Here is a 27,708-nt window from a genome sequence, read left to right as displayed (position 1 = left end):
TTTTTGAGAGGAAAGTTGTTGGTAGGCAAACGTTTAATTTTGGGCAAGAATAAAAGCAAGTTGATTTTAAGGTTTCTCTGGCTGTATGAATATTTCTTCCAAAGGACATGGTCAGAAATCTCCAGGGAATTTCAAATGTCTTTTCTAGGGAGAATCCGGTTTTTCTGGTGTAGACAGGCCCCCCAAACCATCATCAGTGCAACATGGCTTCCTCCTTCATTCCTCCTTCCCCAGCTCTGTACTGCCGCCTGCCAGGTTCCAGGAAGGGTGCTGATGCGGATCCGTGAATAACCAAGACAACATCCCCTGCCTGGGAGGGCTGCGCTGTTCCATCCTCACTGCAGTCCCACACTCTCTCAAATGGACCCTTCAAGATTATGGCAGCCCTTCTTGCTGCACTATCAGGATTAGGGCTGGAGTTGTGAACCCAGAATAGCAAATTCAATTCCTCTCAAATCAGTTTCTCAATGTTGTCCTTTAACCTCTTAGCAGGATTGAGGGAGTTTCTTTCTCTTCATTAGGCAGGTTATGGGACTCACTTAAACCAAGCAGCAAAGAGGTTAATTGACCAGGTTTGTGTTGTTATTTATATGTCATGTAAACACCCAGCTGGTCCTGGCCTTTACATTTGGCCATATCTCAGCAGGGATCACAGGATGAACTTGACACTTGTGAGACTCCCCAGAGAGGTCCTGAGATTGGGAACACATTCTTTTGAAGTGTGTCATCTGCTTCAATCTATTCTTTAGGCCAAATCCTAATCATCACACCTGTCCTCCTTATAAGGGTCCAACTGTGGATGAAGCAATTTTTCCTTTTTCTGTCCGAAGAAGAGATTATTATCTTAAAAAAAAGACAGTCTTGTAAGAGGCAAGTTCAAATACAGATTAAAATAATAATAATACTTAGCATTTCCACCCCACCTTTCATCTGCAGAGCTCAAAGTACTTGGCAAACATTAATTAATTCTCAGAACAGCCTTATGAGGTGAGTAGGGGTATTATCTTTATAATAATATATAAATACTGGCTGGTTCATGAAAGCAGCCACTTAAAAGGGACAATGCCTCAGGATTAGTTTCAAAAACAGTCTTCTCACCTGGTCTAGACTTAACAATTTTGGATAACACATTTGGGAGTGCCAAATTTCCTAATAATACGATATCCTAGAGTGAACATATATACCCTTTCAAAGTGATGTCTCTAGTGGTTTAAGGCAGTCTTATCTATTTGAAGGAACTTTTTAATGTTAAAAAATTCTAATTGTGGGTTGTTCACTTGAAACGATGTCAGTCTAAACATGAAAGGATTCTAAACTCTCCTAGTGCATAAAGTTTAGTAGCACGAGTCTGGGATTCTATTTCAAATGCATTTGCACTTGAAGGGGTTGTGACAATTTCAAGGTTTTATGTTTTTACTCATTGATTTAAATTTTGAGCACGTCGCAAATCACAGTTCCATGACTTGTCAAAATGCGTACCAGCCAGAATTTCTGTCTCATCACCAGAGATGAAAAATACCAAGACAGATAAAAGCTGACCAGGAATGCATTAAATTGGCTCCCGAACGAATAATACAAAAAGGTGGTCTATTTTTATTTGGTATCCTTTTCTTCCTTTGTCTCCTGTCATGACCTCCTTTAGCAAATAGAATAGTATTCCATTTTCCAGTTGCTAACCTGAATTCCCCAGAGTTGATTTCTGAGCACAGAACTGTCAGTGAAGCCCACCGCATGTGGGCTGTGTTCTGTCATAACTTTGGTTCCATCTGTGCTTATTTTTCCTGAAGACAATGCTCGCCTATGTGAAATTGTACTGGCTTTTTGATCCTGAAAAATTAATTCTTTGGGTTAGTAGAAATTATACTTTTTCTTTCCTAAATTCACCCCACATCAAGAATTACCTTGCCCTCAGTCAACATTACTTCAGGATTTTCTTTGTTTTATTGAGATGTAAAAATATCCCCAGACGCTGGCTGAAACCATTGTTTATTTTCTTGGTTGGCTAAATCCTCTATTTTAAAATTGTGTTTGTTGCTCCGAATTTTTTACTTATTGATCCTAGTATGTGAATTGGTCCACTTGATCATGGAAGAAACCTTATATACCACTTAACCAGGCAGTATTGATCTGCTAAATCTATCTGCTTGCCTCTGTCAATGGCTTCACTTAGCAGCCTCGAGAGAAAACCTGCTTTTGGTCTCATAGCTTGGTTGAGCTGATGGTCTCCAATCTCCAAAGTGGGATAAACCAGATTCCTTCACTGTGTTTATCTTGGCCCGCCATGTCTCTTTATGGAGAAAATGGTCCAAATAAAGTGCTTCCTCTGTGTATTTTGACAGGAAACACTACTAATATGCTTTCCTTTTGTTGTGTGCCTTTCTCCTTTCTCCCAGTGTTGTTTAAATATTTTCAGTACAATGACATATTTATTAATCCACTACTCTCTGCATGGGGCATGAAATGATTGGTTCTTCTGTAATGCCCTCTTAGAAAAGGTGGTTTCTCCAGTGAGAGTTAATAATATTACCACTATTCATGTAAAAAAACGCTGAGACAATCTCTTAAAAATGGAAGACATTTATCTAAAACAGCTGGTAAAGAAAGCATGCAGGCCCAGCCAGAGGCGGCGAGGTCAGAGGTCAGGGTTAACACCGATCTCGGTGGAACTTTGAAGCTGACATTTTACAGAGTATATGTGTCTCAGCGCACAGTGGGCATGGCATATAAATTGGACTTAGAGGCCCCTATTTGTTCTCTGCATTTTTATGAGCCCACAGAGCTCTTCTTTGAAGCAGCATACATAGAAAATAAAAACTCATTTTAATGTTGTAGAACTATTTACAATAAATCACATTTACATCCTGCCTTTTCCTAAGTATAAGATCTCTCTCCCTCTCTCTCTCTCTGTCACATACACACACACACACACACACATACACACACACGCATACACACACATTCATGGAGTCTATTTCCCAACCTGGGGAGCTTATTTTTCACCTTATAGTATTGTAAACCTAGCTTCCTCTCTCTCCTTGCCTTGACTTAGGAATCAGATTAGAGATGCAGCTATATTTAGTACCACAAGGGCACCTTTTGTAAGTCATGTGAGGTGATTCAGCTAGAACAAGCACTCTTCACTCCCAGGACAATCCCCTGATACCATAAAATGCTTGCTATAGCATGGCACTTCAGCACTAGAAGAAAGCATCTGATTTCAAAGAGATTGAGTTCCACTCTGGAACTAATTATATCATTCGTTTTATGGATTTTTTTTTTTTTAAGTTGCTAGGTGTTTTAACTGGAGAAGGCTGGCGACCGAGAGAGAAACGTACTGGCAGAGATTCTGCCATGGGCACTTTAGCCACCTAATTAATTTTCAATAAAAACTCGCAATAGTTAATTTGCTCTAGACCCCAATGTAAATCAAACTGAGACAAATAGGTTAAAATTAGAAATGTGTGATGGAAACCATGTTGATGGTCAAAATTACCTTTCACCCTGGAAATAACACAGATTGACAGGGAAAGAAAACGAGACCACACAGGTTTTTGTTCAAAGAGACTCTTAAGTGAATTAAATATTTTATTAAGGGGAAACCTGGACCAAAAAAAAGTATCCAGGATCAGTGAAATAATGTTATTTTAATAAAAAGTAAAGTTTTAAAAAGAGTTACCTTAAAAATCACAAAATTAAGACATCACTTTCATTATACAAAGTAGCCTGGTATCCCCTTTTATTTTTTTTCCCAGGCTTAACATGATATAGGGTGTAATAGTAAAAATACTATAAAGTTATTAAGTTCCTAGGTCTAAGTTGGCAGACATACCCACCCAGTGCCGCATTCCTTCAGCTCCTATGTTTTAAAACATTACTTTCCAACATCAAATAACCATTTTTACTTTTATGAGAACACAGACATAGATTTTTTATGATTTTATAATTATACTTCAATCCTCCAATTAAAATGCCCAGACAATATAGATATCTTTGGCCCAGTCTATTGGACAAATATTATTATTAAAGTTCCTTCCAGGACTTTATATTTGCAAAATATTTTGTGGGCTTTAATCATTTTAAATTGCCTTAACTTTGCCCATTTTCTCCATGCCACTCTGTTATTGCTCAGACAACCATTTCGTTTTAACCCACAAACTACTCACGTGATGCAAGGTGAAATAAGCTAATTTTTTAACATACTGGAATGTTAGTCTCAGTGATTGTTAGCTCTTTCCTCGTCCTTTGCTGAACATGGCAATTTAAACTACCCCTGGATTCTATTTTTATTTCACTTTTGCCAAGTTCACGAAGTAAATTCCCTCTTTCCCACTCAATCTGGCTTTTCTTCCTGCCCCAAAGGAATGATGTTGTCACTGTGATGTCTTCTAATGCACTATAAATGCCGTGATGAATTGGAGGCAGGCTGGTTGCTTCTGAGTGGGAGTCCATTATCCTGTCAGAGTGTTCCTTTCCTGTAACTTAATTTTTATTGTAACAAATGACTAACTACCAAAAAATGAAACAATGTGATGGGCCAATCTAAAGTGGCCTTCCTCTGATGGTAAGTGGAGCAGAGTGACAATTGTTTGCAGCTGCTTTCCAGAGGGCTCTCTGATGACATTCACTACCCGAATTGGAGTTATCAAAAGCATTTTCTGGGCATTTATGGAAGATCCTCATTCACATTGACTGACTAACGATACCAATATAAATAAAGTGCTTTGCAAAAGAGGTCACGTTAAGAATAAGTGTGGAAGAGACAGATTCTCAAACCTGGCTGCACACAAGAATCACCTGGAGATCTTGTTGAACTGAAATTCAGGGGCTCAGCTCCCATCAAAGGAGATGCCCGTTTAGTCTGCTGAGGTGGGACCTAAGAACAAGCATTTTAAACAAGCATCTCTGCTTTTTAAATCTGTTGAAGCAGTCATACATATCATACTGTGAGAAACACTAGCCTAGAGCTCTGGTCAATTAATCTTTTCAATAAATCTCCACTGCACACTTGACCTTTATTTTATAACAAAGCATTTTTTTTTTCCTGCTTGGATTTCTAACTAGGGTAGTTCACTCATATCCTAGTTCCAATTTGAATATGATCTGTTCACAATTGGTCCATTTTCCCCTGATTTGTTTTACAGATTAATAACCAACATGTCTGAAAGGTTAAAATCATCCGTTACAGATAATTTGAGAATATTAATCTGGAATCCATCAATCCCCAGAAATCCAATAAATTTGGTGTATAAGTGACCGAGATTTATCTGGACCAGAGGGTTCACAGATTTCACCATATTCCCAAATGGGTCTGTGACCCAGAAAAGATTAAAGACCAGTATCCTGGAAATGAAACAATTTGGCCTCATTAATATGAAACTTCCCTATCAAATAAATGGTTGCAATGTCTAAATGGTATAACTGATTACATGTCTAAATAATATAACTGATATTAAGGTTTTAGCTTTACAGGTGATTAACATTTTATAATAAAAATAAGGCTAATTGCAACCTTCTGAAATATTAGAATGTTGTTTGATATTTGAAGTTTAATATGTAGTGTAATTGCATTGTCCCGGAAGCACTGAAACTTAACTTCTAAGAAACATTTAGGAACTAAGGACAGAATCACTAGGTTTTACCTCTATGGGTTTAAATGGAGTCTATTTTGGAGGCAGAGTGAAACTGAATAAATTCTAGAAGATCATGGAATCTCAGCATGAATTCTTCCATCTATTAAACATTTATTGAGGGCCTATCAAGAAAAATAAAAACTATCATATATTTATTGGAAGCTGAGGCTAGCAGATTTGTGAAATATTCCAGTTTCAACTAAACGTATGCACACCTGTGAATTGTCATGGTGGCATTCTGTAGCCATTAAACTTTCAGTTGGAATAATTTCAGTAAATCACAGTTAACTTTATTAATCCATGTAATCTGTAAGAACAAGAGGATGATTTTTTTTCTTAAAAAAATGTTTGAACATCACTTAGTTAAAAGGCTCGATGAGAGTGGGAGATGATTGTTGGAGAAAGAAGCAAAATAATAGTTTTGTGAGTAAAACCACAAATCCTTTAATCTATTGATTTCCACAGAAATAATGCTAACCTTTGTGGATAATCACAAAACGAAAGACATATCAAAGAAATATCAAATACTCTGGCTGTACCCAAACAACTTCTGGTAGGAAGACAAGATGTACTTTAAGGGACTTCCAAGAATTTCATTTTAATCACAACCCTTGAGGTGTTAAAGGGGTTCATGAGGTCTCAACTCATTGTCAACTAATTATCTTTAAGTTGTTGTCAGCACATTCTAATTATTATGCTCCTGTCAGCTCCACCACTGGGGGTGCACAATCCTAGAGTAATCGGTTCCAAAAACAATACCACCACCACCACCAAAAAAACCAAACAAACCAACAAACTCAGGGATGACTCACCTGGCTGCTGCTTGGTTTGCTAAACTAAACTGTTGCCGTCACCAACACACACATGCCCGTGCAAAAAGCTTTTAGGAACTTTCATCTTTTTAAAAGGGCAAGGGAAAAAATCAATAAAGTGGTGGCCTGGCCAGCAGTAGGGAATAGTTGAAGCAGCATGGGTGGCTGAGCTGTATGAGAAACAGATGTAAGCTCTCTGGGAACTGGGCAGGCATTTCTCTTTACAGCCACATCAACCAGCCAATGGAAGGCAATTAATGTCCCTACCACCGGTCACCCACCCATTCCCAAAAAGATTATTCAGTGTGGCTGCTGAGGCCAAGAGCAGAAAGGGGCATCCATCCAGCTGGAGAACATATGATTTGGGCTCACACTTTACCCAAGTCATATTCTTAAATATGATTTATTTCGAGGTCTGAATCAGCAGGGAAAGGCTCTCTTGCTGTTCTGACTTGGCACATTCTACCATCAGACAAGTCTAAATTCATCTGTTGCCATTTACATCCATATGTTTTTTTTTTTAAATTTATTTTTCTTGGCCTAGGAATCCTTTTAGAGTTGGTAAAAGACATGGACCTGACACAAAAGGATTCTTGCTGGTGTAGAGTTAGATGTTACAGAATTAAGGATTTGGAATGATTCAACCCCTTTGGAAAACTGGCAGTTTCTCATAAAGATAAACAGGCATCTACCCTACAACTCAGCAATTCCAGTCCTAGGTATTACCCGAGATAAATCAAAAGATATATCCACAGAAATAATCATTTAAGAATATTTAGAGCAGCACCGGGCATGGTAGCTCATGCTTGTAATCCCAGCACTTTGGGAGGCTGAGGCGGGCGAATCACGAGGTCAGGAGTTCATGACCAGCCTGGCCAACACGGTGAAACCCCGTCTCTATTAAAAATACAAAAAATTAGCTGGGCGTAGTGGCGAGTGCCTTTAATCCCAGCTACTTGGGAGGCCGAGGCAGGAGAATCGCTTGAACCTGGGAAGTGGAGGTTGCAGTGAGCCAAGATCAGCACCACTGCACTCCAGCCCAGTGACAGAGTGAGACTCTGTATAAAAAAAAAAAAAAAAAAAAGGAATATTCAGAGCAGCATTACTCATAATAGCTCCAAAATGGAAACAGCCCAGATGTCCATTCACAGTAGAAAGGTAGGATAATCAAGTTGCATATTCATACAACAAAACACTACTCAGCAATAAAAAGGAATGAACTACAGATACACAGTATGATAGAGAATCTCAAAAGCATTGTGGTGATCAGAAGAAGCTGGATATAAAAGAATACAAGCAGTATGATTCATTTATATGAAGTCTACAAATGGGCAAAATTAATCTATAGCGAGAGATGTCAGAAGTCAGAAAGAAGTCGCCTTTGGCAAGGGGATAATTGAGTGGGAAGGAGCACAAAGAAACTTTTTGGGATGATGGGAATAGTCTATATCTTGTTTTGAATCATGGTTATGTTTGTGAATACACCGGACAAAATGCATGGAGCTGAACACCTAAGATCTCCCTACATGGCATTGTATGTAAATCATGTCTCAAGGTTTTTAAAAATTGAAAAGCGAAGGATTTTTCTAAACCCAGATGATGCAACAGAAAAAAAAAAATGAGGAAATTAAAAAAAATAGAGAAAATGGGGGGAAGTGGATGATGCTGGGGAAAGCCAAATTAATTAAGGATAAGGATACATATGAATGTGTGTAGAAATACCCAGCCATCTACCTAAGATTTTCTCAAGTGCTTACTAAGGGCCTAATACTGTGCTAATCACTTTAATATACATTATCTCATTTAATCTTCTTTTTCTTTGACCCTCCAGTACACAGAATTGGATTAATCATGTTCCTTGGTTCATGACATATTCTCATCATTGGTCCATTTGTAGCTAGTTTGCTAGTTTTATTTAGTTGACTATTTATTTTTATTCATTATATGTGTTCACAAGCCTGCCGCTCCATCACAAACTAGCACCTTGACTATAACCAGTTATCTCCCTATTTGATCCTCTCTCCCTCCCATTCTCCCTTATTCCCTCTCGTTCAAAGCAGTCATCACCCTGGACCTTGTGTTTATCATTGTTTTTCTTTTTTGCATATGATTCTATTGCTGCTGTATGGACTCATAAACATATAGACTTCAATGTTATTTAGCTTTACCTTTATGAAAAAATGTGCTATACATAATCTTTAGAGATTTATTTTTTCCTTTAATATTATATTGCTAAGATTCATTTATATTATTGTGTATTTCTGTATCATTTAATCTTTACTACAACCTTGTAAAATTGGTGTTACTATCCACATTTATGGAAGATAAAGTTGAGGCTCAGAGAAGCTGATTAATATGCCTAAGGACACACAGCTAGGAAGGGGCAGAGGCAAGATTCAAAGCTGAATCTCTTAACCAATATACTACACTGCCTTCTCAGTTCTATTGCCAATTATCTATAGCCATATCTCTATCTATACCTATTTGTATCCATATCCATTGCTGTACATATTTATATATAAGCATAAATGTCTCCAGGTAGTGGAATACAAAATAATCAGCCAAGTTCATCTAATAATTTATGGGTTGTTATACCCTGATAGAGAAATACGAACACAAGCCTATAACTTCAAGGGTCAAGTCCTCTAAAATTGAGAATATACAAGCAGGTAATGTCTAAGGAAAAGCATCTGAAGTCAGAGTATTGTATGTGTGTGTGTGTATGTGTGTGTGTACGCACGTGCATGTGCAGTTTCTGGAAAGTGTCTAAGAACAACATCCTTATTTTATTTAATCTCATATGCTAAAAGGGCAAATACATGGGCATTGTTTAACTGAGTCCTTGCTTTGCACCTTATAACTGTATACCAGAGGCCGTGGAAACTGGATCGCCCTCTCAGGATGCCATTACAGCCAAGCAGAATCTCATTAAAAATCAATTCCTCAGGTCCATAAAGCCAGTTTATTTTATCTTCCTGCAGTGCCTGCTGCTAGTAGTTACACAGTTCCATTGTGTGGCAGTCTTGTCTGTTAAGAACATTGCACAAAACGGCTATTTAAAGATTTTCCATTTTTATGTTAAACTTTATAATTTTACAGTAGTTTAAGTTTACAGGGTTTGCTTTTCAAGCTTAGGGTATCTTGTTACATGGGTTGGAAGTAGCATTGCCAGTCCTAAGGTTCCACTAATTAAATATTTGCCTTTATAAACTAGATGTTGTCCAATGTGAGTGTGCAGATTTAATTGGGCAGCAGGGCTCCAGAGCTAAGAAAGCCTGATTTGGCCACTTTCAGCAATTTCTCATTCATTGCCGCTTTCTGATTGTTGAATTGTGCCTAGGGCCTTCACTAGTAGTAACACAAAAATCAGCTAGGGAATTTGCTCTTTGTAGTAATCCTAATTCAACTCTCTCTAAATATCTTAGAAATCAGTATCAGCCAAATTTTATAAATGGGGAGTTGAAAGCACATAGAGATTTAGTGACCTGTACAGGTCACCCTGAATGAGCAACACAGGCAGAAGAAATTGGAGAGGCTACTCTGGCCCCATCTGGAATCTTTTAACTCTTTTGACCCCCTTCAGCGGGCTTCAGAGCTCGCTGATTTCAAAGATCAGTGACCTCTTTGGGATAGTGCTTGGCAGTGAAACAGAGAGGCTTGAATTCCTTAGATTTTGGCTACTGTGGTCCATGACGCAGTTTGAGTTTGTTTTTTAGAAGAGTCTGTGCTGTTAGTGAGGAGAGTAAGGAGGGATGGGGAATGGTGAGTTGGGCTGGGATTGAAGTAGGAAGATGTTTAAGATCACTAGAGCCACCCAGTGTTCCTTCCCTACCACGTGTTGAGGACTAGCATAAGCATGTCATTACATTTTTTTTTAAAGGTTAGAAGTTGACATTGGAAGGAACCAAATCCAAAACAATCCTCAACATAACCTTTTTCAAATTCTCAGTGGAAAATAATAGGGTTATCCTCTGTTATGAACCCTTGCAATTTTGACAATTGCATTTCTCCTCAAGAAACCATCCCAGGCGGGTGCAGTGGCTCATGTCTGTAATCCCAGCACTTTGGGAAGCCAAGGTGGGTGGATTGCTGGAACTCAGGAGTTCAAGACCAGCTTGGGCAACATATTGAAACCCTGTCTCTACAAAAAATAAAAAAATTAGCCGGGCATAGAGGTGAGCAGCTGTAGTCCCAGTTACTTGGGAGGCTGTGGTGGGAGGATAGCTTGAGCCTGGGATGCGGAAGCTGAAGTGAGCCAAGATCCTGCCATTGCACTCCAGCCTGCGTGACAGAGCATAACCTTGTCTCAAAAAACAAAAACAAAAACCCTCACTTTACAGAGGAGACACAGAACATTAAATAACTTTTCCAGGTCACATACTTAGGTATTGGCAGAAAATGGACCATCACCCAGGATCACCACCTCCCAAGCCAGTGCTTCTCTCTGTCACCCCTCTGCCACTAAGAGCACCTTTAATAAACCCTACACCAAATCGTCTTTGAATTTAGAGTCATTTTAGTCTGGGCTTGAAAACATAAAATTGAAATATTGCTACATTAGTGTACAGTGCTAATGTTTGCTTAGGGTGAGACTGGGCTAGGAGAATAAGACCTAGGGAGAGCTCCAAATAAGATCCCCCAGCTGGGTGCAGTGGCTCATACCTGTAATCCCAGCACTCTGGAAGGATGAGGTGGGAGGATCACTCGAGGTGAGGAGTTCGAGACCAGTCTGGCCAACATAGCAAAACCCCATCTCTACTAAAAATACAAAAACTAGCCAAGCATGGTGGCATGCACCTGTAATCCTAGCTACTCGGGAGGCTAAGGCAGGAGTATCACTTGAACCTGGGAGGCAGAAGTTGCAATGAGCTGAGATGACCCCCAAGAATGTGAAAAGGGATTCTTCAACAGGGAGAAAGAGTTTTAAAGACTACTGAAGCTTTTAGAAAAATTAGAGGTCCTTGGCTGGACACGGTGGCTCATGCCTGTAATCCCAGCACTTTGGGAGGCTGAAGTAGGTGGATCACTTGAGGTCAGGGGTTCGAGACTAGCCTGGCCAACATGGTGAAACCCCGACTCTACTAAAAATACAAAAATTAGCCGGGTGTGGTGCCACGTGCCTGTAGTCCCAGCTACTCGGGAGGCTGAGGCAGGAGAATCACTTGAATCTGGGAGGCAGAGGTTGCAGTGAGCTGAGATTGTGCCGCTGAACTCCAGCCTGGGTGACAGAGCAAGACTCCATCTCCAAAAATAAATAAATAAGTAAATAAGTAAATAAATAAATAAATATTATAGGTCCAGAAAGTATGCAGTGATAAATAGCCCCTGAAGCTGCATAAAGCAAGAAGGTAAGAACATTTTTAAAAGCAAGGAACTTCTGAAAGTGCATAAAAAGTAAAGTGCATTGCAGGGAAACATAGGAAAATCATTCATGAGCCTCCGAATCAGTGGCTTGACTCAGCACTGAAACATGGATCTTGAGCAAAGACAGATGGAAACTTGTTTTACGAAGGACCAGGAGAGGAATTGTCTCATAAGAATGTGTAACTAGAAATGGCTTTATATGCCTGGTTCATCTATATGCCTGCTACTGCACTTATTTGTGTATATTTTATGCTAATAGAGGTCCTAAAACTGATGTAAGAATCTGTGTACACCAAAAAAAATTGATTCCCCAAGCTTTGCTGAAACGGAGCATAGGGAGGGAGATGAGGAGATGGGGATGGGAGACGGGGAACAAGAAACACAGTTTTTGAAGGAAAAGCAAAAACTTCATTCCTTGGGCGGGATGGTGGAGGGTGGGGTTGAAGGGAGTCTTCAACCACGCCAAGTCTAAATAGACTGGGAGGCTTTTATTTGGAACTCTCCTTTGGCAACGTTTTATCACAGCATGGTTTCCATTCTTGGCGGAGAAAAGGACCTGGAGGCTACAGAACTGGCTCAGTCTTCACTCTGACAATACGTTCACAATAATGGAAGACATCTTTTCCCTATAACTTTGAAAAACATGAAAGCAGATATTGGCTCTGAGTATGTCTGATAGTCCAACTTTATTTCCTGTCAACAGAAATAACTGTGATTTATACGTGGTCATCAACTTCGCATACTCACAGACAATTCAGATTGAGAGAGTACAGCGAGATGTAATGCTAGGAGCCGTGATGTATGCCTATCCAGCAAAGCTTCCCGGTCCAAGGAGACCTCAGGGACTGAGAAAGACTCTTTAATATTCTCTCTTCTGACACTCTATCCCCAAGTGCATCCTTCCAGTGAGGTATATTACATGGGCTTCAGATGAACTACATGTCGGCTTTGATCTCTGAGCCCCTCAGCTACGCTTCTTGTGATCCTGAAGGTTGGTTGGACTGAATCCAATAATTATAAGGAGATGCTGAAGGCTAAGGAGCTGATTCATGTTGGCATCCGGCACACTGTTTTATTCTTTTAGTATTCATTTACATCAGAGGAGTGAGAGCATTTTAAAAATTCCATTTTCTTCTCAGAATGGATTGATAGTGCAGGCAGTGGAAATTGGGTGAATACACCTTTTCAGTTAATGCCATCTTATGTCATCTGGTTTTGAATTCAAAAGCATTTTTTTCCACTGTCCTGTTGTTATGCTGTATAATTTATTGAATTTAAGATGTCGAGAATCATAAGATGCACCATTACGTTATGTACCACTAAGAAAAAAATGCTGCCAATTAAAATATCACCTAACAATTTTTTATATTTTTTGTACTTTATCCTTATTAAAAGGGTTCTTTTACATTTGTTTAGATAGATTTTTCTTATGCATCATGCTTCTGCTGATATGAAAAGAAAAATATACTTAAAATAAATTAAGGTTTATTTTGGCTAAGATTTTCCTAAAATTCCTTCATGTTCAGAGTCCAACTCTTCGGAATCCCTTAGAGACAGAATCTTCAATGTCTATGTTATTGTACACAATGCAGTGTTTTGCCCCAAAATATGACAGTACTGCACAATGACAGCTACATCCTGACCACTACAGTGAGTCTGTCTAGGGGCCAGCGATTGTAAAATGCTATGGATTGTGAGAAGCCAAGACTTTGAGATACATCCTGATTTTAGAAATGTTAAAATGTGGGGGAAAAGTGCAGCTTAGAATGGAAAAAAATATTTGTTTTGGTATTGAAGAATGGTACCAGCTTCACTTACACACAATTTTAAAATAGTTTACAAAAATTTATATTTCTGGCCGGGTGTGATGGCTCACACCTGTAATCCCAGCACTTTGGGGGGCCGAGGTGGACGGATCACCTGAGATCAGGAGTTTGAGAAGAGCGTGGCCAACATGGTGAAACCCCGGCTCTACTAAAAACACAAAAAATTAGGCGGGCATGGTGGCCCATGCCTGTAGTCCCAGCTACTTGGGAGACTGAGGCAGAAGAATCGCTTGAACCCGGGAGGCGGAGGTTACAGAGAGCCGAGATCGTACCATTGTACTCCAACCTGGGTGACAGGGCAAGAAGCTGCCCCCCGCCAAAAAAAAAAATTGTATTTCTTAGGTTCAATATCAACTTCAGAAAAGTAGGCAAAGTTTAAATCATCTCCACCTAAAGCTTTTTGCTTTGATTGAATGACTGTTCCAGTATAAGCAATTCAAAGCAATTCATAGAATGCTAACTGGGCATACTTAATTTTGCTTCTAGAAAGACTCTGGAGGTTTTCTGCTCCAGAAAGAAGTGACTATTGTAAGTGTATCAGTCAGTCCATTAAGCTGTGAGTCAGTTTCATACAGTTCCTGGGAAAGGCATCTGCCAATATTTATTGGTCTTTCACTTAAAAAGAAAAAATATAGTTTCAAATATAAAAAGACATATTCTTCCTATTTGGCAAAGACATTTGGTGAAAAGCAAAAAAGTGGCAGTCTTTTCCATTTTTTGTGCCTATGCTTATGACAAAGTAAATGACGTGTACTTTTCCAGCGTTAGGGCCAAGAACTTTTTCTTTATGACATAGTTGTAAAACTAACACATTTGTGAAAAAGTTTTTTAGAGAAAAAAAGGAAATTTGTAGTAACCACTAGAATTATATTGCAGAAAATATTGTTATTTGAATAAAAATTAATGATACATTTTTTGATCACTTAATCGTAATGTATAGAAAGTCACAAAATTATCATAAAATGTATAAACATCCAAACTTTACTCTCAGGAACTTTAATTAATTTATTTGTTTTTATTTAAGTTTTAAGTTCAGGGGTACACGCAGTTTTGTTACATAGGTAAACTCACGTTATGGGGGTTTGTTGTACAGATTATTTCATCACCCAGGTATTAAGCCTAGTATCCATTGGTTATTTTTCCTGATCCTCTCCCTCCTCCCAACCTCCACCCTCTGATGGGCCCTAGTGTGGGTTGTTCCTCTCTATGCGTCCATGTGTTCTCATCCTTTAGCTTTCACTTATAAGTGAGAACATGCAGTATTTGGTTTTCTGAGCAGCTTTAATTTTTATAGCTACTATTTCACATGCACATACACAATCACTTCAGGGCAGATTTTTTTTGCTGTCATTTGCGTTAGACCCAAAGGTAATTAAATGCTGGTGATTCTGTCCATGTCCAGCGGAGGGCAGCAGTGCACATCTTTAGAAACGGGATTCTCATTACAGATTGGATCTACATCAACCTGAGAAATCGTACACTGCGTTCCGTGTCGCTGCAGTCAGGCTCCGGCCACAGGCCCTGTCAGGGGCAGCGAGGCCACGGCGAGGTGACTTCAGGGGGCCAGGTGGCAGAGCTGAAGCCTTTTCTCAGTTCTGTAGAACGAGCTTCCCCAGCCCCCAGGTGTACAGCGCAGGAAAAATGCAAGACTCTATGACATGCAAAGGGGCTGGCACTGAGCCCACTGCTTGACTGCTGAGTTTACCTTTGGTAGTAAATTTGAGGAAATGTGGCTAAAATGCTACTTATTCCCTTCCCAAGATTTCTGTCTTAGGGTTAATTTCTACTTAGATTGCATGGCCTCCCGCTTTCTGCTCTGATGAAAGACAATGAGGTTGGGCATGGTGGCTCACACCTGTAATCCCAGAACTTTGGGAGGCCAAGGCAGGAGGATCACTTGAGGCCAGGGGTTCGAGACCAGCTTGGCCAACATAATGAGACCCCTGTCTCCACAACCATTTTTTAAAAAGAAAAAAGACAATGAGGAGATGTCATGGCTTTGGTGCTATGAGTCTGTAATACAAAAGCCATCTCTCCACGCTAGCAGTGGCCAGGGTTTTGCCTCCTTCATACAGTGCCTATACTCACCAAAATTCCAAGGAGACTTACCTGCAGGGGTGCCTGTGTTCTTTTGAACTTTCCATTAAAATGGAGTGCACTGGGCAGTAGTCCACCTAATGTCATTTTTGTTTTTCAACTTAAAGAAAACACATATAAAAATTATTCAAATTTCTTAATGAGGTTGCAAATGCTTAGGAATGAATTATTCTAACCTTGTGCATTACTTGAGTCTGTAGAAGCACTGGATGCAACACAGAAAAAAGTAGACTCTGAAGGTATCATGATGCGATGGCTCACACCTGTAATCCCAGCACTTAGGGAGACTGAGGAGGGAGCACTGCACAAACCCAGGAGTTGGAGGATGGTGAGGCCCACATAGCAAGACCCTGTCTCTACAAAAAAATCTAAAAATTAGCTGGGTGTGATGGCACGTGCCTGTAGTTCATGCTACTCAGGAGGCTGAGGTGGGAGGATCACTTGGGCTCAGGAGGTCAAGGCTGCAGTGAGCTGTGATTGCATCACCGCACTGCAGCCTGGGTGGCAGAGCAAGACCCTGTCTCACAAAACAAAAACACAAACAAGTAAAGGGCTCATGAAAGTTTAAGTCTTAGACTCCCTGCCAACCTTTTCATCAGCACAGAGTAAATTCCCCAGGCTGTTATTATTTTATCAGTGCTGAAGAGTGTATACAATGTATGCACAACTTAAGGAATAATAGCAAGATGGACACTAGTGTACCCACCTCCCACAGTATTACTAGTACTTTGATACACCTGTTTGCCCTCCCTGCCGCCATTCACCCCTTCTCTCCCAGGGGTAACCACGCTCCTAAATTGTTATCTTTTCTGTGTTCTTCATTATAGTATGAATTTCTCTCTATTCTGTTCCATTGGTCTACTTGCCTACCCTACATTAAAATCACCCTGTCCAAGTCACTGAAGCTTTCCAATTAAGTCTTCACTTCTGGTAGGTCAAGTGAAATCCCCCTCCACCTTCTCACACCTTCAACTCCAGTTCTTTTTCAGGGCTGTCTTGACTATTCTTGTTCCTTCACAGATTTAGTCTTAACATTCATGATTAATCATTATTTGCATACAAACTAAAAGAAAATTAGAGGATGAGAAGTTGACTCCTTTAGCAAGCCTCTCAGTCGGCCAACCTGGTTTGAATTCTGGCTGTCTATACTGCCTGTGCTGCCTTAGACTAATTATTTAACCTCTCTGAACCTGGCTTCCTCATCTGTGAAATGCAGTTAATATTAGCACCTACTTCATAGGATTGTTGTGAGGAATACAATGTGATAGGCAAAGCACTCAGAACATTGCCTGGAAAGTGCTCAACAAATGGCAGCTATTTGTTTTGTCACTGCTGACTTTGAATAGCCAGGGAGCTTCTGAAGTCACACTGCCCTCAGCTGGAAACCTGGCTGTCCCCAGCCAGCTGCATAACACTGGACCACTTTCTTTCTCTCTCCAAACCTCTGTTTCTGAATTTGCATAATGGGGATAATATTAGGGTTGTTTAAAGATGACATGAGAAAACCAAGGGAAATCACTTAATGTGATGTCTGGTAAGTTGTATGTGCTCAACAGGATTTTAAGTAGATTTCTTTTTCTTTTCTTTTCTTTTCTTTTTTTTTTTTTTTTTTTTTGAGACAGAGTCTCGGTTTGTTAACCAGGCTAGCGTGCAGTGGCGCGATCTAGGCTCACTGCCACCTCCACCTCCCAGGTTCAAGCAATTCTCCTGCTTCAGCCTCCTGAGTAGCTGGGACCACAGGCACACGCCACCACGGCCAGCTAGTTTTTGTATTTTTAGTAGAGACGGGGTTTCACCATGTCGGCCAGGCTGGTCTTGATCTCCTGACCTCAGGTGATCCACCCGCCTCGGCCTCCCAAAGTGCTGGGATTACAGGTGTGAGCCACCACGCCTGGCCCATAGATTTAATTTTTAAAGTGAATTGCATCTTAAGGCTAAAAATGGTCTGTACCCTTGCTTCCGAGTATCTACAAAAACACTTGCCTGGGAGTCATTGGAAAAGAATGCTGGTAGTAACAAAAAGTTTATAAAATCACCTCTTGTGATCTTGCAACTTTTCTTTGCTTTCAACTATCGGAGGTGCAGGGAGGAGAAAGCGCTCATTACTCAGGGCCAGACTCTCTTTCCTGGGTCCCTCCTCTGGTTCCACAGCCTGCTTTACTGGCTGAGGGCAGACAATGCAAAGCCATGTCTTAACTTGATTTCCAGAATCAGAGGAAAGTTTAACATAACAAAATTTTATAGCTCCTGCCCAGTAACATATATTACTTAAAAAAAAAAAAACCTTTCCCTTATCATGCATTATTCTTTTACATGTACATTTTCCTGACGTATTGAAGTAATATTCCACGGTTTGCTATGAGTTGGAGGTTTTATGGCCCTTCTGTGGCAGATCAGACTAAACATAATTCATTCATAGCTACTTGGTGCTCAGGGAAATAAACCCCTGAACTTAAATAACTATGGTGTGACCTCTGTAAAATATTATTTATGGCTTTAAAACTACTATTATGTAGATATCAAGATGTGCCAAATGTTATAAACCAAACACCAGCCAGCAAATGGGACAACTACTATTCCATTTATTTTTTTCCTTCCTTTCTGGATATTTCTCTGCAAATACTACTTCTGTTTAAATGGATTCTGGGGTAATTACCCGGCAGGGGAAAGCAATGTTTATTTACATTTTATTATAGAATATTACAGTAAGTAAAAAATTCTCTTTCATAAAGAAGCACCACAAAAATGTGAACATTCATTAACATACTGGAGTTTAATAGGAAATATATTGATTACTTTTGAGCATAAAGTAACTATCCTATCAATGAACTAATGTAACCCATCTGCTATTCATTTCTGCAAATTAGTTTATGGAGGAAAACCTGATTGTACGTTTAAGTTATCCAGATGGGATACGCTGAGCATTTCCATGCTGTTAAGAATATATGTGCATTTTCAGCTGTCTTTAAGATTTTCAACGTTTAGAGTGCCATCTCTGCATCTTACATTATTAGATACATCTCTGCATCCAATAATTTCCTGAATTATTTCCTATGCATTCAACTATATTGTAGGAAATAAAATGTTCAGTGGTAAGAAAGTAATGGAGTCATTGGTTTCCCAGTTGTCATTCAACAAATGTTTGAGGACCCATCATGTGCTGGTTATGGTACTTGGCACTGGCAATAAAGATGAATGAGAAAAAAATTCTCAGCTCTTGTAGGACTAGCAGCCTGAATATGGTGATAGATAAATGAATAATCAGCTTCTAGGCACATGGCAAATGCTCTGAGAAAGAAATGGAATAAGTACTAAGAGAGGACTAGGATAAGGACAGGGCATGGGAGAGGCAAAGAAGACTTGCAAAGAACTTCACAGAGGATGAAAACACAGAGTCAAGTCTTAAGGAAGAATGAATGAGTAGATTCTGGTGGTCAGGTGGAGGAGCAAGACCAGCATGAGCAAAGACACAGAGGTTAGGGCCTCTTTAAATCATTCAATATGGCTGGAATTTGGTGGGGTGTTGGAGGAAAAGTGGATGAAGATTTAGAACGAGGCCAACCATGAAGGTGTGTATGTCCTGCTGAGGAGTTTATTTTCTCCTGTAGGCTGTGGGTAGACAGGAGTGATTTTGCATTGAGGGGCAACATGATGAGACTTGTGTTTTATGTAGCTCATTGTGGCTGTGATGTGGAGAATAAACTGGAGCCCAATTAGGAGGCTTCTCCAACTTTCAGATGAGAAATAGCAAAGCCCTGGGCCAGGGCATTGGTAAAGACAGAATTGACTGAAAGTGCATTTGGGATATAGAAGCAACAGGATCTGATAACTAGGTTGATTCTAAGAGGAAACAGAAAGGGAGAAATCAGGGAGGCAATTCAGGGGTCCTTGAAGGGATAGAGGAGTCATTTTCAGCATCTGATGCTATTCTTGGAAGGATGGGTTTGGAGAAGTGGCCAATAAAGTTAGTATGGCCCACACAGAAGTTATGGTACCTATGGGGAGGGTATTTAGATGTGTTCAAGAGGTTTTTGGAAATGTGAGTTTGGAGAGAAGTTAGGGTTGGAGACACGGATTATGCCACTTATACGTATGATGTTCAATAATGTTTTTAAAGATACATGAAAGTGAATATATGAGTGTGGGGAAAAGAAAGAGAGATCAGATTGTTACTATGTCTATGTAGAAAGAAGTAGACATAGGAGACTCCGTTTTCTTCTGTACTAAGAAAAATTCTTCTGCCTTGAGATGCTGTTAATCTATAACCTTACCCCCAACCCCGTGCTCTCTGAAACATGTGCTGTGTCAAATTCAGGGTTAAATGGATTAAGGGCTGTGCAAGATGTGCTTTGTTAAACAGATGCTTGAAGGCAGCATGCTCATTAAAAGTCATCATCACTCCCTAATCTCAAGTACCCAGGGACACAAACACTGCGGAAGGCCACAGGGACCTCTGCCTAGGAAAGCCAAGTATTGTCCAAGGTTTCTCTCCATGTGATAGTCTGAAATATGGCCTCGTGGGAAAGGAAAGACCTGACCGACCGTCCCCTAGCCCAACACCCATAAAGGGTCTGTGCTGAGGAGGATTAGTATAAGAGGAAGAAATGCCTCTTTGCAGTTGAGACGAGAGGAAGGCATCTGTCTCCTGCCCGTCCCTGGGCAATAGAATGTATCGGTATAAAACTCGATTGTATGTTCCATCTACTGAGATAGGGGAAAACCGCCTTAGGGCTGGAGGTGGGACATGTGGGCAGCAATACTGCTCTGTAAGGCATTGAGATGTTTATGTGTACGCATATGTAAAGCACAGCACTTGATTCTCTACCTTGTCTATGATGCAGAGACCTTTGTTCGCGTGTTTATCTGCTGACCTTCTCTCCACTATTATCCTATGACCCTGACACATCCCCCTCTCCGAGAAACATCCAAGAATGATCAATAAATACTAAGGGAACTCAGAGGCTGACGGAATCCTCCACATGCTGAACGCTGGTCCCCTGGGCCCCCTTATTTCTTTCCCTATACTTTGTGTCTTTTTCTTTTCCAAGTCTCTTGTTCCACCTAACGAGAAACACCCACAGGTGTGGAGGGGCAACCCACCCCTTCCTATGAGCTAATTGGCTCATCTAAGTAAAACTTAAGACCACAATTCAGTTGTTTGCAAACTACATTGAAGTAACAGATAAGTCTTCATCCTTCAAGACCTGTAGGAAAAAATGAAAAGAATAGAAGCTGTTTTACATGCTGTCACTTAGCATGAATAGGAAATGTTTCCTTTCCCATTTTGGATTCTTTAACAAAAATTGGAAATGTCTTTTACTTATTAAAATCATAACAAGAATTAATCAAGTCTTCCTTTGAAAATACTCATGGTCCATTCCAATGATTGTCATTGCCTCATCCAGAAGTTATGCTTTCTTTTCTTTCAGAACATCACTTGCTTTTATAGAGTTCTGTACAAAACTGAGCAAAATGTAAAGGAATATATTTCTACCTCATTGGTCTTGATGACTTTCTAACACTTCATGCATTTTGATGGATAAGATTAATGCAACCACATAGAGTTAAGCACCTTGGACTTTCAGAACAAAGGTCTTTTAGAAGAACAAAGTATCATTATTAATGACACATCATTTACAGTTTTCATCGTAATGTAAGGTTTCAGCCACTATAATGGGAACTTAGTTAAGAGCTCAATGTAGAGGGCAAGGCTATTAGCTAAGGTTCTTGACGGTAATACCTTTTGCTCCTAAGGAAAAAGATAAATCACACTCAAATTGATCAAAAAGACAAGCCAAGGGGTTCAGAAAGAGGTGAGCCACCATTTGCTTACTAAATTTCTCAAAGGCCTTGTCATCAATGAGTCCTGGTGGTGAGCCCTGCCCTCATCATGGGTTTCCTTTGCTGCCAATCCCTTGTCTTCTAGGTATCCTGCTCCTCCAGAAAAATGCCTCATGCTTCAGACCTCATCTTTCCCTTTATTCTCCTCTCCTGTCTCCTTACAACCCCCAAAGTTTCTTGGGTTTCATTGCCACAGGATTTTTCTCTGTCCTACGTGAACTTGGACGGCAAAGTACATTAAATAAAGGAATGCTGGTTTGCTCCAGTAACCTAATTGACATGAGTACCGCTAATGACGGCAATCTTAATGCAAGGTGGCAAAGCAGTGGGGACGCATTTTTTCCTGAATACGCGTTGTCAGTGTATTCAGTGTTTGTTGTATTACTAACAATCAAGTAAATAATGGAGGATGCCTGTGTACATAGCATCAACACTATTAGAAAAATTGGCAAATTCCTGACGGACTGCTGCTCTTATGTAAGAATCTCTTTGGGACCTTAATGTACTTCAGGTTCATGAAGACATTCTTAACGACTCTTTTGAAACTACTCTGTTTTGGTTGGAAGAGACTTAAGGGACATTTTCTTGGGGAAAAAAATTAAAGTTAATTTAAAAAAAAAATGCCATCTAAAATCAGCCAGCTCTGTTTTAGGTAGAGAGAAAAAATCTGGAACACAAAGAAATGTCCAATAAAAATAACAGAAGAGGGAATTTACTTTTTCTTTTTCTTTTAAGACAGAGTCTCACTCTGTCACCCAGGCTGAAGTGCAGTGGCATGATCTCGGCTTACTGCAACCTCCACCTCCCAGGTTCAAGCGATTTTCCTGCCTCACTCTCCTGAGTAGCTGTCACTATAGGTGCCCACCACCACACCTGGCTGATTTTTGTATTTTTAGTAGAGGCGGGGTTTCACCATGTTGGCCAGGCTGGTCTCGAACTCCTGACCTCAAATGATCCATCCACCTCGGCCTCCCAAAGTGCTGGGATTACAGGCATGAGCCACCGCGCCTGGCCGGGAATTTGCTTTTTGATTATGTGTATGCCCTTGGACTTCTTAGATCCAAGGGCATATAGGGAACTAGTTGATGACCTTGCAGCTCTACCAGCAACTTTGAGAGTCACTCAAGATTGTTGAGATCTCCTATGACAGGAAGACGGCAACAGACTTAAAGTAAGGTAGAAAGGGTTTTGATTATATATTATGAAGTAATATTTGCTCTAAAGGAAATTCCAGACTATTAGTCCGTCTCTGAATTTTGATAATTACACATAGGCTGGGTTTGGTGGCTCACACCTGTAATCCCAGCACTTTGGGAGGCCAAGGCAGGCAGATCATTTGAGGTCAGAAGTTCAAGACCAGCCTGACCAACTGGTGAAACCCCATCTCTACTAAAAGTACAAAAAAATTATCTGGGCGTGGTGGTGTGCACCTGTAATCTCAGCCACTTGGGAGGCCGAGACATGAGAATCTCTTGAACCCAGGAAGCGGGGGTTGCAGTGAGCCAAGGTCACATCACGGCACTCCGGCCTGGGCAACACAGTGAGACTCTGTCTCAAAAAAATAATAATAACAATAATTTTATAGTGAGCAAATTGGTTAGTTGATTTGATTGTGGAGATACCTGGAAAATCTTTCTTGTCATATTATTGTTTTAATTTTTTTTAACCATCTGAGGAAATACAGTGACATATTGTTTTAGGAGCTCTCACCAACTACTTTACTTTCTCTTTTATGCTTTTATTTTACAAAGTTAGGTCAAAGCTCATTTCCAGTCCAATTGTTGAGGTTCACTCTTCTCTATCTCACTTCCCGAAGATACCTCTAGCTAGGGAACATTTACTGGGCAACAAGGGAATTCAGGCCAACAAGAACCTGGAAGCCTGAGACACCAGACAAAATGCTACATACAGCACAGGGATCATTGCAGGAAAATGTTTCCCATTTCAGTTTTAAAGTTTCTGCTGCTTTGAAATCCAAAATATCCAATAAATAATTGCAATTTATAATTGAAGTAAAATGCAGAAGACTACTATGATCACATTCTTTAATAACTTTTAATACTACAAAAATTTTTTAATTGACATTTATTAAATTCAAACAGTATTTGAGGACTATCTAGTTTATATACATGTTGAGGTTGATAAAGTTCAAATTCTGTTTTAGGAAGTTAACAACGAATTGAGTTCATTTTAACTGAATGTTATTATAAAAGATGATTTTCTTGCTGCAATGTAAATCTGCTATTAAGAAATTAGCAAAGCGGCTAGGGCTGTTTGTGCCTTTAAGATCATAGTTCAAAAGAATTAAGCAAACTCGGTAACAAAGGTAAGACAAACATAACCTTTATTCTCTCTCAAAAACCCAGAGAACAGGGCCTGGAACCATATTCGTTAATTTAATCAGAATCAGAATACTTTAACTTTCATAGTCTCATTTAAAATTTTATAGCGATATACTGATCATTCTAAAAATAACAAAATACATGTTGCTGTCAACTACATAGTAAAAAAATGTAGTAAATTCTCTTACCCAAAATAGAGGAGGGGTGGGCTAGTGAGCTGCTCAAACATTTGTAACAAATAAAAATTTCTCTATGTACATATAATGATCATGTTTTCATAGCCTAAAATCACCATACAAAATCTAATAATAAAATTTGTGTCGTGTTCAGGAGTTGGGAAGCCAACACATTGAATTAACAAAGTATTTTTGGTAGATGTAAATAATGGGATAGAATCTCTTGAATCAGGATTGTCCCAGAAGTTCTAAGGCAGATATCAATGACATGCACATTGTCCATTGTTCAGTAATTTTCAAAGACTAGAATAAACTATGTAAACTATTCAATACAATTGAATATTACTTAACTGCTAAAAAATACTTCAAGATCTTTCACTGCCTTAAGTGAGTGAGTATAATCAAATTAGTAATTGGAAAATAGCTGTAATAGCAGGCACCAAAGAATTCTGACAAATACCAAATAACTGTTTGCTTTTACCAAATAAACTGGGAAGATGATATCACAAAGGGTTTTATTTTTCCATACAAGGTTTTTAAAAATAAAACTACTGCTTCTTAAAATAACTTTAAACATACTGATTGATGTTAATCAATAAAATCAATTGAATGATTTTAGTTGAGTGTTAACGTCATCTCAAAGGTTCAAATAATCTTAATCTAGTTTACATATAAGACTATATATGCCTTAGCATTGATTCAAATATGATTACTAGAAATCAACAGATTTCATTTGAAAAGATAAAAAAAATTTTTTTTCCAGGTCCAAGGGAAAAGGTATGAATGAAGCCCTTTCTAATCACACACACACACACACACACACACAGACACACACACACAATGACAAAGAAGACTGAGCTAGGAGGCATAGATGTGACTTTAGGGAACTTACTTTCCCTCAAAGATATCTTCCAGCTATCTGATTCTAGTTTAAAGCATTTCCTCTGAACTGTACAAACTGGCCTCACATTTTCGAGTTTCTACACAGTACCTGGCAAAGTTTGCCTGTTGGCTTTTATACCAAAATACTAAAATATCAAAAGAATAACATAAACCCTGTCCTATAACTCTGTATGCCAACTAGTTTTCCCGATAGTGATTTTTAAAAAATTCATTCCACAAGTCATCAAGAGCTTCCTACGTTCAAGGCAGAGCACCAGACCAAACCTGGAACATCATGGTTGTCACTGCCCCTGGGAACAAATTACTATCCGAAAAAGTGAACTCAGTTGACTGCTTCAGGCCCAACCTGGTTCAGGGTCGTGATTCCCAAATTGGAGGGAATATGGGACTCTCCAGAGGAGTTTGTTAAAACACAGCTTCGAGGATCTCATCCCAGCCTTACTGTGTCTGCATCTCCGTTTGGTGTCTCCTAATCTACCTGCATATTTAACAAGCATGTTCTCCCTCACGCCTCCACGTCTCTGCAGGTAATTTGCGGGCCTCACTCTCCATCCCAGCCCACTCCCCCCACCAAAGAAAAGAAAACCACTGTACCGTAGTGGCAAAAGCTCTGGACTCAAGAGTCAGGAGTCACTTGCAGCTGCCTGATCTTTGTTACTTCACATTGCTAGGTCTCTCAATCTCTTCCTCTTATAGGGGTTGAACAGGAGTCTCCACAGGGATCCCTTCCACTCTCAGACTTGAAGAACCTCACATGGCAACTCGGTGTCGTGAAGGAGGTGAGAAGAGTTTGCAAGGATGTTTCACTCTGCAGTCAACATCCCTCCCCCCGGGCAAGACAGTAGCAGCCCCCCAAGAGCAAGGCGGGTAATTCCCTTCTCTGGTCCCCTCATTCACAAAGGGAGGAAAAGCGAGGCGAGGTTGGAACTGGGCGAGGGGCGAGGAGGAGATGCCAAAAGCACCTCGCAAGAGTTTTGGCAAGAAGCAGGAGGGGTCCCTGGAAAGCCGGAATCACTCCTCGTCGTCGTCGTCCTGGTCCTGGTAGCGAATGTAGACGACCAGCATGACAAAGCCGGTGAGGATGCAGAGGGAGCCGACGACCAGGTAGGCGATGCCCAGGAAGGGGTTCTTGCCACCCATCCACGAGATGCTGCTGAAGATGAGGAGCTTGTGGCCGCCGAACGCGCGCACCGGGTAGTTGTAGGTGATGTTGACGCGGTAGGCGCCCCGCGGCAGCCCGGCCGAGTAGTTGCCCTGGCGGATGCGCGCGTACAGCTTGCGGAACGTGGGCAGCGCCGCCGTGCGCATCCACACCACAAAGTCCTGATTGATGAAGCCGGTGTTGTTGGGGTCGGGGCTGAGCTCGTAGACCGGCCGGCGCCAGTTGGGCGGGGGCGCCGTGCCCTGGAAGGCCAACGCCAGGCTGCCGTTGACCAGCGGCGGGTTGCGGAACTTGACGTGGTAGTCGGTCCACCAGGCGATGCCGGAGCGGTCGAGCGGCACCTCGACGTAGGGCCCGCCGGGCTGGCGCTGGTGCCAAAGCGAGAAGGAGTCGTTGAAGAGGCTGTTGGCGATGGCGCCGCAGGGCGCGATGGGCAGGCCGGCCGCGCTGCGCTGGTAGGGGGCGCACTCGTTGACCGGGTGGCGCAGCGCGCTGGGCAGTCCGCTCAGCTGCGCGTCGTCGCGGGACACGCCGTAGCGCCGGTTGTTCTGGTAGAAGTTTGTCAGCTCGTAGTAGAGGTACACTGGGCCCTGGAAGAGCTCGGGCAGCGAGAAGTACCAGGCGCACGAGCAGGGGGGCGGCGGCGCCCGGCCCTGGCCGGCCGCGGCGCACACCGAGCAGTTGCCGGTACCCGGGTCGCCTGTGTAGTCGTACTCCAGCTCCTTGATGCCGTTGGAGGAGTAGTAGAGGCCCAGGCCCAGGCCGATGAAGGCCAGGCCCGCGCAGAAGAAGAGCGGCAGCGCGATGCTGGCCGACAGCAGCGGCTGCCAGGCGGGGAGGCGCTGCTGCGTGAAGGCGGTGTTGTCGGGCTGGTGGGCGCCCCGGGCCGTGGCGCTCCAGGTCATGGCGGCCGCGCGGGCTGACCGAGGGGGGGACCGACGCGCGGGCTCACCGAGGGGGGCCCCGCCGCGGGACGCCTCCCCCTCCGCGCCGCGCGAGCCCGGGGACTGCTCTCGGGTCGGGTTTCCCGCCGGCTCAGGTGGGTTTTTGCCCAGGCCCCACCTCTGCCTCCCTCACAGGTGAGTTTAGTTCCAGGCCCTACGAGCAGTGCCCACACCCCCCAGTTCCGCCTCCGCCCAGGTGCGCTCCACCCCCGCGGGTCACCGGGAGCCGCACCTCGCCCGCCCCTTCCGAGGTGAGCAGGTGGGTGTTTTTTACCTCACCTGGTAGACTCAGTCTCGCGTTTCCTCTCAGTCCGGGTCATCGGACTCCACCTCCTCTCCGAGGTGAGTGGCGGCCCCGGGCTGCCTCTGAGTGGCTCCTACCTGGCTCAGGTACCACCTTCTCTTCCGCCTTCCAAGTGACTAGAGTTCCTGGGCCAGTCTCCCGAAATCAAAAGGCGCTCCGGCCTCCAGCAGAAATTTCTGCTGAGGGCTTCCACCGTGGTCCTGGAGGCTTCAAGATTTCAGATTCTTAATCCTCTGTTATTTGCGGGGAAAAGGTGACTCTAGACCATTTTGTCTTTTAGGTTAGCTTCAGAAACCCCTTTCGCCCA

At 41.5% G+C, this 27,708-nt stretch overlaps 1 protein-coding gene across 2 annotated transcripts; it reads right to left on the bottom strand.

The window, feature by feature from the left end:
• On the bottom strand, positions 1-27,708 carry TMEM30B (transmembrane protein 30B). Of its 2 annotated transcripts, XR_009210418.1 has the most exons (3): positions 27,377-27,708; positions 1,678-1,827; positions 1-843 (listed from the first exon to the last, which is right to left on the bottom strand). XR_009210418.1 is itself a non-coding variant. In XM_058429894.1 (2 exons), the coding sequence occupies exon 2, from the start codon at positions 27,056-27,058 to the stop codon at positions 26,003-26,005; it is 1,056 nt and encodes a 351-aa protein (XP_058285877.1). In that variant the 5' UTR covers positions 27,059-27,072; positions 27,377-27,708; the 3' UTR covers positions 25,899-26,002. The 2 variants fall into 2 exon arrangements, 1 of the variants encoding a protein (XP_058285877.1); XM_058429894.1 differs by lacking the exons at positions 1-843; positions 1,678-1,827 and adding an exon at positions 25,899-27,072.

This window comes from Hylobates moloch, unplaced genomic scaffold (genome assembly GCF_009828535.3).
Source record: "Hylobates moloch isolate HMO894 unplaced genomic scaffold, HMol_V3 SCAFFOLD_16, whole genome shotgun sequence".
Taxonomy (NCBI): Eukaryota; Metazoa; Chordata; class Mammalia; order Primates; family Hylobatidae; genus Hylobates; species Hylobates moloch.
The sequence above is the reverse complement of the archived record's forward strand: the minus strand, read 5'-3'. Positions and strand labels throughout refer to the sequence as shown.